General features: G+C 37.3%; 2 protein-coding genes across 3 annotated transcripts; both read left to right on the forward strand.

Moving 5' to 3' along the window:
* Positions 1-849: 849 nt before the first annotated feature.
* LOC139778687 (retinol dehydrogenase 12) lies at positions 850-3,253 on the forward strand. The gene is made up of 4 exons (XM_071716754.1): positions 850-1,550; positions 1,733-1,968; positions 2,040-2,337; positions 2,427-3,253. The coding sequence occupies exons 1-4, from the start codon at positions 1,278-1,280 to the stop codon at positions 2,598-2,600; spliced, it is 981 nt and encodes a 326-aa protein (XP_071572855.1). The 5' UTR covers positions 850-1,277; the 3' UTR covers positions 2,601-3,253.
* Positions 3,254-3,607: 354 nt separating this feature from the next.
* Positions 3,608-11,316, forward strand: LOC139778650 (serine/threonine-protein kinase VRK1). Of its 2 annotated transcripts, none has more exons than XM_071716716.1 (10): positions 3,608-4,881; positions 6,306-6,478; positions 6,594-6,719; positions 6,853-7,049; positions 7,150-7,390; positions 7,661-7,861; positions 7,951-8,171; positions 8,264-8,532; positions 8,627-8,766; positions 9,096-11,316. In XM_071716716.1, exons 2-10 carry the CDS (start codon positions 6,313-6,315, stop codon positions 9,170-9,172), a joined length of 1,638 nt encoding a protein of 545 aa, XP_071572817.1. In that variant the 5' UTR covers positions 3,608-4,881; positions 6,306-6,312; the 3' UTR covers positions 9,173-11,316. The 2 variants fall into 2 exon arrangements, with proteins under 2 accessions (XP_071572817.1, XP_071572812.1); XM_071716711.1 differs by having other exon boundaries at positions 3,609-4,895.
* The last annotated feature ends 167 nt before the right edge of the window (positions 11,317-11,483 follow it).

Consider the following 11,483-nt stretch of genomic DNA (forward strand, 5'->3'; position numbering starts at 1 on the left):
AATTTTATTTAATATAACTAAAAAAGTTTTCTGATAATACATATATCATCATAGATAGCCATAATTATTTATATAAGAAACATTTTTTTCCAATCAATAATTTTACTTGCACTTGAAAAATTTCAAGAATATGTCGGGGATAACGACAATATAACGTTTCTTAAAATGAACATTTGCTGATTTGGAATTTTTGCATCGTAGTAACTGTTCCTAAGGCAAGTAAGACAAAAAGATATTTTCGTTACGTAATAACAAAGATGTGAATCAGCGTCGATGGTCGAAAAACAGTATCATTCTTTAATTATTCTCAGATACACTATAATCCCACTTTATAATCATGAAAATGTACTTAGGGTTGACTGGTCGTCTTTAATAGCACCCCATTGGTGATGTTGGTATGCATATATAATTTTTATTGCATCCCTAACGAGTTACAAAAACTTCCGCTTCGATTATACGTATTAATTTAATTTAACTCAGTCTACAATACCACTTAGCTACCCCATAACTTAACCTAGGGCAACTTAGCTTCTCCCCCTTCCTCCACCCCTACCGATATCGACATTGCAACTATCAACATTAGAAATTCCCGAATGTCGATAAGTATACGCTGGAGATTGCAAGTAAACTCCCAAAAATTGTTAAAGTATCGAGATGAGATATAACGAGGTGAAAATGTGGCTGCATGTTAGCTGAGGTGAATGAATTCCAAGAATTCCCGAAAAAATTTTGACCCTCGGGGCGAGGGCGAGGGGCGCGAGGGCTCGCGAAGATTACGGGGGAGCAATGGGAGCATTTCACTGATCCATATCTATGGAGCTGGGAGCATTTGCATTGTGGATTGTAGCGCCTGCGCGCTGCGATTGTAAATAAAGCTCCGGAGTTCGCACTTCGCAGTTTGTTTTGTGTGTTTGTACTGCTCCCAGATTATTCTCGCGCGAGATTGCCTCGAGATGCGGGATCGCTCGGAGTGGTCGAGATAAGAATAAAGTTCGCCTTTGTACCGATGTTTTTTGCGCCTAGTCTCGCGGCTCGCGGCGCATCACGCGCAACGCATTCCGGTTGCAGTGGCAGTTACGATGTTTCGCACGACAAATTAGAGTGAAGCTCCACTCGACTGGAACAAAGGTCTCTGATAAACGGCGCATGTTGTGCCACGTTTAATATGCAATATATGCATTAGCGGCCCTCGCGCTCGAGTTGAGGCCAGTCATCGCGAGTCACCGCGCCCGGAATAGTCTCATGTCGAGGCGAGGTTGAAGCCCTGCCCCGTCAACATGGTATCTTCGTGGTGTTACTTCATACTCCCGGTGGTCCTGCTCATCGGGCTGCTACGCAAATGTCGAGAGCGCACCTGGGGAAGATGCAGGAGCACCAGCAGTCTGCAGGGCCGGGTGTTCCTCGTGACCGGCGCCAATTCCGGCATCGGCAAGGAGACGGCGAAGGAGCTGGCCAAGCGGAAAGCCACGGTCATCATGGCCTGCAGGGATGTACAAAGCGCGAAGAATGCCATAACGGAGATACGCAGCAAGATACCTACTGGCGAACTAGTAATATTACCACCTCCTCTCTCTTACTATCAAATTATGAAATTTTATTCCCCTTACTTTCTATTCTCAGACGATATATGTCTAGAAAATGTTGTAGAGATGTTGGTGTGCTGTCCGGAGTTTCTGTCTCTCTTACTTTTCAATATTTGATGTGTATTCAACATGGTTATCTCTTTCTGCAGATTCCCATGGAATTGGATCTTGCGTCTTTCTCATCGATCAGAGATTTTGCCGATGAGGCGCTAAGGAAATTTCCTCAAATTCATGTGCTGATCAACAATGCCGGGGTATACGCGCCTCTCAAAGATCACGCGTTGACGGAAGACGGGTTCGAGATCCATTTTGGAGTGAATCACTTGGGCCACTTTCTGCTCACCCATTTACTTCTGGATCGTCTGAAGGAAAGCGCTCCCAGCAGGTTAGTAATTTATACGATTGTTACTTGAGATTGACACAAAACTGATATTAAATTAAAACTTTGTCATACAGAATAGTGGTGGTGACGTCCAAGCTTCTGGAATCTGGAGTAATAGACTTTTCAAACTTGAACGCCGAGAAAGGATTGCCGGTGAAGAGCAGGATGAACCCTGGATATTGTAATTCGAAACTCGCGAACGCGTACTTTGCCGCCGAGCTTGCGAAACGGACGGAAAATACCGGTATTAATGTTTACATGGTGTGTCCCGGATTTACCTATACCGCTCTATTCAGGAGCGTCAAAAGAAGCTGGTTTCACTATATCATTTTCTCGCCTGTGGCTCTAATGTTTCTGCGCACTCCAAATCAGGTAAATACATGAATTACCACGCAATCAATGTTTAAAAAAATCTTTCAACACTGGGAAATACTTGCTATTGCAAATCGATATATTCACAGGGTGCGCAAACGGTATTGCATTGTGCGACAGAATCGTCGTTGTCCGAGGAAAGCGGACATTTGTATCGCGACTGCAAGCTCTACGTCTCTAAAAAGGATCTGGTCCCGGAGGTAGCGCTCCGTTTGTGGGAAGTAAGTGCGAAATTCACTGGCACAAAGGAGATTATGAAATAAATGACTTTAGGATACGCGCGCATGTTGTACACGTACAATCGACACGGCAAAAATGCTGTTTTGTTCCGGAGTAGCGAAGGATCGCACTTGCATCGAGTTGCTCTCTCTCTCTCCTCCAGTGACTGATCGGTTAATTACCAAAGGCGAAGACGCAGACTTTTAAAGGAGAGAGCTCTCGACACAGATGCGGTTCTATTCGCTACGTGTGAATCGGAGAGCGCTTTTGCTCTTTAGCATTAACATCGCAATTTCATCTTTATCGTATTCCAAATAATTATTCATTTATTTTTATATATATATAGCGAATAGGAGCTAGACACTGTCAATGTGGCACACTCTTATTTCCATTTTTATGTATTTAAAGTCATAGCGAATTAATTATATATATATATATATATATATTTTAAGGCAAGATATATCTTCTATTTCGGTGTGTATGTATATATTTATCTTTATATATTAGATACCTCCAATTCTCTAAAGTCTATAAATCCTACAAATTCTACAATCCTATAAATTCTACAAATCCTTTACAAGTGCGGCCTTCTGTTCATTTCGCGTTGAACAGTCCGATGTAAAGTATCAATTCTCGCAGTTGAGCATAGAGAAAATGTATGTACTTAGAATAAAATTCAATATAGACAGCCTTTAAATCCTTAAATTTTATCAAATAATTATGCGCTAATTATCGTAAGACGTAAACATCGGCTAAAGTTAATTCAGATTAATTTTATGTTCCTAATTGCTTCATCGTTTATATATTTTATTTATTTCACAAACATTTTTGAACGAAAATTCAAAAATTTTTTTCGATGATTTTTGGAACACTCTGATATTAAATATAATTTCTCTTCCTACCAATATATAGATTAACTTTAATCTCGGTTTTATTTACTTTTCATCTTTTTCTAGTTCTAAGAACTAGAAAAAGGTAAAAAGTGTTAAAAGTAAAGAATAAAAAGTAAGTCAAACCAAGATAATTTACTTTTTATATCTTTTTCTAGTGCTGAGAATAAAAAGAACGGCATTTTCCAGTTATAAAAAATTAGAAAAAGGTAAAAAGTAAATTAAAACGAGATTAAAAGTTTATCTACATTGGTAGAAATGGACATATATATATAAAACTGTGAAAATAGAGTTTCCACACACGATGCCGGCGTTCCGAACATCCCGAGAAAAAAAAATTTAATTTCCTCGCTGCCGGTTGTGGGTGCCGGTTTGACGCGGAGTTCACACGCGTGCAACGTAGTACTTCGTCCGGCGTCCAATGAGCGAACGCGTTTCCTAGGGACTCCAGCCGTCCCTGGGAGACCCGCCTTTCTATTGGACGCCGGACGTCGTCGGCTGTGGATCGCGCGCGGTTGCGAATTCCTCATTGGCCAATCGCTGTCCGTTGCGTTTTATCATATTCGAAAAAAAAAAAGCCCGAGGTCGGTTCGGCTGGCCGAAAGCCGAGAGCGCCGAGAGCTGTCCGCTTGTCGCGCGATACGCGCTACTCCTACGCGAGGAGTGTCATCGGAGACGGGTTCCAGGTTCCAGCTGATCGGCGCACCCGCGAGAGGAAGCGGTGTTTACGAGGGGGTGCGATGTGATTCGTCGCGTCTCGGTGCGGACTGCGGAGAAGCGCGCGAGTACCCGAGGCGGACTGCGGAGAGAGACACGTCCGTCGGCCGAGAGCGGCGGCGGCGGCTGTCCTGTCGCTGTCGCGGCGAACATCGGCAGGCGCGTTCGGCTTCGAATGCGCTTCCCGCTCGGCACCGTCGGCTGGTCGGCGAGACGTCGCCCTCGCGCATCCCTTGAACGTACGCGGCAACCCGGGAAACCTCGCGTCAGACGTCGCGGGTTCGTGACGCGCGATCGAGACGGTCCGCGTCCTGCTCGTTAAGCCTATACCTTCCTTCGTGCGTTGCGAATCTTCCTCGTACGCACCCGCGCGTCTTCGAGGAGAGGCACCGGCTGATCGTCGTGCGCGATACCTCGAAGCCTCGGACGACGACGCGGTCGACACTGTCGACGCCGCAGACGCCGCAGTACGCACACGTATGCGCCGGCGGCCGGGCGGCCGGGCTTCCGCTAGTTCCGCTCGCGATCCCCGTTGTGTTTAACGGCTAACCTCATGGTATGCGCCTGGCGTCCAGTGACTCCTAACAGATTGCGAACTCTCTCTCGTTCGAGACGTTCTCTCCGCGAGTGCTCGCCGTTCAGATGCGCGATATGAGTTCCTCATGTTAAACTAATAGGCCGATACAAAAAAAGTAGAGAAAAAAAGATTATTAGAAAAGTACGTACGTCCATGTAAGTATACTGCTGTTATGTAGAAAGGCATGTTGATGCGTTTGGTTTTTATATATATTTAAATTCGATGTTGTCAGCGATGCTCCTATTATCGGCGATATCAAAATGTATTTGTAATGAACGCTCTCATGCACGAAGATCCGTTATTATTATTAGAGTCTTCTGGTTATTTTGCGTAATTAATTAATCGACACGTTTGCGAGGGACTTTATTCGTTTCTCTGTACCCGTGAATTGTATATAAAAGTGTCGCAGGAGCATTATGATGATTTACCGTCGTTTAACGTTGCATCATGTAAAATATGTAAATCAACGTGTTGCCAAAAATTGTCGCAAGTCATAATTTTCGTCTATCGCTAATTCGGTTGCTTGCACTATTTCACATTGGTTCTAAAGAGCGTTGTACATAAAGATAGTTAAGCACAGAAACATAATATTGAGACTTTGACGGATAAAATATCTGATATACATCTTGTTGAGAATGTGACGATATAAACATTGGATATTTTACGAGTCAAGATACATTTACGTCATGTTCTTGTAATTTTAATCACTTCATGTATAATAGCTTTTAGTGTGCAAAGTAGTGCAGGTGATTAAATTTGCTATTTGTGATATGCCGTAATCATTAAAGAATATTCAGTATAGTCTTCTTGTCGATTTACAACAATTCCTATGTACATATCGATATTTTAATTTATATCCTGCAATAGAGTTTCAGCTCTACGTATAGTAATAAACAGTATTCTTAAAAGAGAGCAGTGTTTTATTGTGCCACATGGTGCATTTTATTTGATTGGATCGTCGAGAAAGGATTAAATCATTGGTATAAATGCGAAGAATAATAAAAAAAAAATATATATATATATATATACTTCATATATCTATTAAAGAGTATAATTTAGCATATATCTGTCTTAATCGACTTTATGTTCTTTAATATTATGTACTAAACGTCTGCTTTTTATTCTTAATGACAAATGTACATGTAGACATCCTTAATATTGTAAAAATTTGTCTACGCAACTATGAAACTAATATACACGATATATACATATATTGTATGTATTATTTTAACAATAAAATATTTTTACATAATTAATATTAGCTAAAGCATCTCAAAAAATGTATACAGGCGACATTTTTTAAGAAATAAATGAAAAAATAAAGTGTAAGATTATTAATATCCTTGACGTGTGTGTGTTTCTTCTTTGTACAAGGTTGCGAGATTTGTTTTATATAATTTATTGCTATCACATTTGTGTCAAATATGTTTTACTTCTTACGATACAATTTTGATAGCAAGAACAAATATTGAATGATTCTCTCTGTGTGAGATGTGACGAGTCGCATTACTTTTGTCAAGTTAATAGTGAATTTAATATATATTTATATATGAATGATTTAATAGCGATAGGATGCCACCAAGACGAGCAGAAGAGGTGCCTATGAAGAGAGTGGCAGCTGCAGGTTGTAAGTTACCAGCGCAACTGCCAGCGGGAGAAATCTTAACGGACATTACACAGAATAAATGGAGGCTGGGAAATACCATTGGATATGGTGGTTTTGGAGACATTTACCTCGGTAAATATTTTTACATTTATAATCTGTTTTTACTCGTAACTTTGTTATAACTGTATCATGTATTCCATATATGTAGAAATATGTGTGAATTATAACATTGCTTTTCCTTCCACAGCCTCTAATGACATCACATCACCTGTTGGTCAAGATGCAAAATTTGTCGTAAAGATCGAACCTCATAATAATGGGCCATTATTTGTTGAAATGAATTTTTATATAAGAGCAGCACGCAAGCACATGAGTAAGTAACATGCATGTAACAAAATTTATATTAAGTTACATTTATAATTTAGAGATATATATCTCTAAATCTTTATGTATATACATATACCCATGGAATGATTGTACCTTTGATATTCTGGTATATTTTACAGTCAAAAGTTGGTGTGAGTCTCAGGGAAAGAGAAGAATCGGTGTTCCCACATATGAAGGATCAGGCTCTCACGTTTATGGAGGTCAACGATACAGGTTTCTAGTGATTCCGCGATACGGAGTAGATATCGGAAAACTATTCCTATCCCATAGGAAGAAATTACCAACGAGACTGGTTAATACATTAGCTGTACAAATGGTAAGTTTCACTCTTGGAATTGCGAGTTTTGTAATTAATAGCCGATTAAATTGAGTTTATGGTTACTCAAAAACTTTAACACCTCTCTCTTTTTTTATAGTTGGATACGTTGGAATATATTCACAGTAAGGGATATGCTCATGCGGATATTAAGGGACCAAATATCTTGTTGTCGGATGGTAATGGAATAGGAAAGGAAAAATCTATGGCGTACTTAGTAGACTACGGACTGGCATATCGTTTCCGCACAGGAACCGGTGAACATAAACCATTTGTACATGATGAAAGAAGAGCTCACGAGGGCACTTTAGAATTTACATCGCGGGACGCTCATCATGGAAGTATGTCGATCATTTCAGTAACATAAAAAAACATTCTCGTATACCTACTTGTAATTTTTTTGTGTATCAAGATTATAAAAAATATATAATTTTCTTCCTCAAGAAGAGTTGATGAGAATAATCAAGCTGTTTAATATTAGCAAAGGATTATTAAATTTATTAAATAAAGAGCAATTTAATGCATAACGGTATTTGACAAACTAAGCTTTCTCCGATTCGCTAAATGAAATGAAATTACTTCACGCTTTCATTAGATAAAATATTTTTCAGCACATTCAAGGAGAGGAGATTTAGAGACTTTAGGATATAATATTCTACAGTGGATGTGTGGAAAACTACCTTGGGAGAAAGATAGTGATGAAATCGATTTTGTTATGGATCCCGAAGAAGTTCATCAACAAAAAGAGATTCTCTTATCAGACTTGTCTCTATTTATGGACAAGTGCTTTCCTCACAGGAAAAAACCACCAGGTTAGTAAAAATATTATATATAAGTAACCAATAAAAAGATTTGTTCTAGTACGTTATATATTATTTTATATAATATTTATTTTTTATAGCTGCAATCATGAAATATATGAAGTACATTACCGAGCTAGAATTTGAGACCAAGCCCAACTATTCCTATTTACGGAATTTATTTCTACACAGTAGCCAAGATGGCAATATTCCTACATGTCTGTATAATATGAAAGAGTCAAATGAAAATCTTACAAGCTCTATATTTTTCGAGCGACCATATTTGAGAGAAAGGAAACCTTGCAGGCCTGTAAATGGCGAGGTAAAAATTTACTTGAATTTAAAGTATCTGCTGATTTGTAAGCTCATACATACACGCACAACTGATTATTACTTTGATATTATTTGCTCTAGATACGAATAACGCGAAATACGCAGCCTAAGCCACCAGTTCAGAAAAGAGAGTTTAGTTGGGAAGCAGTGTTAGCGCTGCATCCAGACAAACTTGCGAAAATCAGTACTCAACTGCCACCTTCGCCTCTCACACCGCCTCTTACACCACCATTGCCCGAGTCTCCGCGGCCACCGTCTCTGCCGACGTACGCAATGCTAGAAGTACTTCGTAAAATGAAGGAGAGGCAATCAGGTTCATTTAGGCATAAAGCTCCACCAAAATCGTCGGAGTAAGTATCCAGTTTTGCAGCTCATATATTTTTTTTTACATTACATATATCTTTACTAGCGTTGTTTTAATGGTCTGGTTTTTTGAATCTTCAGTAATGAACTCAAACCAAAATGGATGACACCCGCAATGGAAGAAGTTGCGCGTTTAAGAAAAAAGATCGAGACGCCCGTTCCGGTACCCAACTCCCAAAATAGTTCGCGAGTGACACGTTCACGTATGGCAAAGAGAAAACGTAAGATTGTATTTCATATACATATAGATATGTAAACATTGGAACATATAATATGATCTGCTACTACTGCATTTTTAATCAACATCAGATTTAGGATGTCAGAAGGATTAATTTGCAAGAAACTCTTTTACAGTTATATAAATTATAACATTAAACCAAGTTTGAGAAATACCGCTGACACTTTTTGTTAGAAAAAATTATTTCTGTAAATCTGTTAAAAAAGTTTGTTATTAGAAATTTATGCGGTAGTGCTAAGCCATTATATGTTTACTTCTTGATTTAGGAATGATATAATGTATATCTGATATATATATTTACACATTATATAGGATTTGAAGCTCAGGAACAAGAGATTAAGGACGACCCGACCAAGGTTACTCATAAAAGAAGGAAAGGCTCATCTTAAAAGGAAACTGGGTCCTATTAGTATTATAAAGACTTTTGACAATGATACCATCGGCATTCACTTTAATAGGAAATATGAAATTAAGTATTATTTCACAAAATCTCATCCATTGACGATGTTTTATAGATATACATCGCGCCAATTTGTTTAAGACTGCTTCATCATTATATAATTTGCTCTTTGATAACGTTATCCGATACACAGGATAGAACTTTAAAATAGTTATATAGTGAACAAAATAGCGGTAATATTAATGAATAATACTAAGTGACTTCCTACTATGAAACTGCAGAGATTCGATAGAATTAATATGTTGATATAGAAACGTTGATTGTGTGGATGTCGTAATATTTCTGAAGGACGCAGTGTCTATTGATTTACGATTGTACAAGTAAACTTTGCAATTTAGTTATTAGGTTGAATTTATTTAACGTTGATATTGCGCAGTGTTATAGGTGTGATATTATATTAAAATCAATCAGATTAATCAATATTTTAGTAATAAATTTACAATCTAATTGGACGGTAATATACAATGATTGATGTAACCAATAACATAGCAGGCAGTTGTAAAAGTTTTCATATTCTCATCTCTTGTTCTTTAAACAGATATTCAGATACAAAAATAAACTTACGCAAAATAGCAAAGATAATTATATAAAAAAATTATGATGGATAATTACGGATAATACATCACAAAATCTTGATTTAACCATATTCTTGTGCAATATAGATCATAAAGAAATAACAAAGGAAAGAGGTAACGTGAATCTGTCATACTCTTTATAAAAATCTTGTTTTCCATAAGTACTGTGTCTTTCCCTATTTAACTGCTCAAGGATGATTGTAAAATATTAAGGAATTATCTATGTGTTTACATATGTGACTTCATCAACGTTTCATACAAGATTGAGCAGCATAGGAAGAGATAGCACAGAATCTTTGCGCATTACGCACGTCGCACGCTTTCCTTTGTTAACATCGACCCTGTAAATACGGCATTTCTTCATGAAACTAATTCGTTCCGCTAATTTTTACAATAACGTATTCAAAGATACATTAATTTCAATGGTAATCGTAATGTAATATACATTAAAAATATACATTAAATTTATGACACTTAAATCATCATGACACGTAAAAGTGGTGCTGATGTTTGAAGGAGGATAATAAGATTCACTACAGAGAGAAGAACAGTGTAGTAAAACATATGACCGAAATAACCACGTTCTTTTATATGCTGTACGAGTGAGAGATTTGATAAATCGATCGCATAACTTTTGAGCTTATATATCGGAAGTACGCGATTTAGTCAATTTTACTTTCACACTATGCTGTGACTTTTTATCTTTAATAGTGTTAGGTAGGTCTAATCTCTAATTAAGTTTAGGAAATATTATTAATTGATGTTTAATCATTGTTAACGCTTCCGTTATCGTGATTCACTTATTGATTTATGTTAAAACTTTTTTACAATACATTTGTGATAATTTATTTCTATCATCTTAAGTTAATGTATACATTTATATATGTACCTGTGTGCCACTAGAACATCGTCACTGCTCGAGACTAACTGTCATTGATCGCGCATCATTCGTATTTATATTTTATTTCCACTTGCGAAATTTTTTCATCATTTTATTTCAATGTAGAAATGGTAGGTACTTGATATCCTGGAAAGTATCCAAGAAACTGTCTATTCAATTAAATTCCGCGCGCAAGATAGATTTGGAAGGATAATGGCGAATTCTCTTTGCAGAGAGAACATGTCTTATCCATTCAATATTTTGTACGGCCAAATATATTATTACATTACTTTGTATAAGTTGATATCTGGCAATAAAACGGACTTTATAGTGGTAATAATAATTAAAGTCACGGCGTAACAAGGGCGCATTCTCCTAAGTATTAGAGAAACAACTATTGTTTTGTAAGGCGCGATAATTTAAGTTCAAGCGAGAGAGATGTGTAACTACGATCGGAGATGTAACTACTAGATAATCACAGAAGAAAAAGTGTATGTAAAAAAAAATTAAACTGTGTATTAGATTATATACTCGCATCGGCATTTTTCTTATATAGCGATCTTCTATATGTACGTTGTTTATTACGATGCGAAATATAAAACGAATATGTATGATCAACAGATGGAATGATTTCTTTCCTCCGTATTATTATTGCATGCAGCATTATAAATATTTATTATATAAATAGAAATTTATATTTACTATATAAATTATTAAATTAATACGTATGTTAATTATTACTGCAAAATGATCGCATGTGGATAATTAATTAACTGTTATTAATT

This window comes from Temnothorax nylanderi, unplaced genomic scaffold, assembly GCF_030848795.1.
Source record: "Temnothorax nylanderi isolate EJ_2023f unplaced genomic scaffold, tnyl_v1.0 TNYL_tig0006_pilon, whole genome shotgun sequence".
Lineage (NCBI taxonomy): Eukaryota > Metazoa > Arthropoda > Insecta > Hymenoptera > Formicidae > Temnothorax > Temnothorax nylanderi.

Bases quoted from the DNA above. Each gene is read 5' to 3' on its own strand.
- LOC139778687 (XM_071716754.1), top strand. From the start codon at position 1,278: ATGGTATCTTCGTGGTGTTACTTCATACTCCCGGTGGTCCTGCTCATC. The intron at 1,969-2,039 runs GTTAGTAATTTA...TTTGTCATACAG, and splicing joins AAGGAAAGCGCTCCCAGCAG to AATAGTGGTGGTGACGTCCA. The intron at 2,338-2,426 runs GTAAATACATGA...ATATATTCACAG, and splicing joins TTCTGCGCACTCCAAATCAG to GGTGCGCAAACGGTATTGCA.
- LOC139778650 (XM_071716716.1), top strand. From the start codon at position 6,313: ATGCCACCAAGACGAGCAGAAGAGGTGCCTATGAAGAGAGTGGCAGCT. The intron at 8,172-8,263 runs GTAAAAATTTAC...TATTTGCTCTAG, and splicing joins GCAGGCCTGTAAATGGCGAG to ATACGAATAACGCGAAATAC. The intron at 8,767-9,095 runs GTAAGATTGTAT...CACATTATATAG, and splicing joins ACGTATGGCAAAGAGAAAAC to GATTTGAAGCTCAGGAACAA.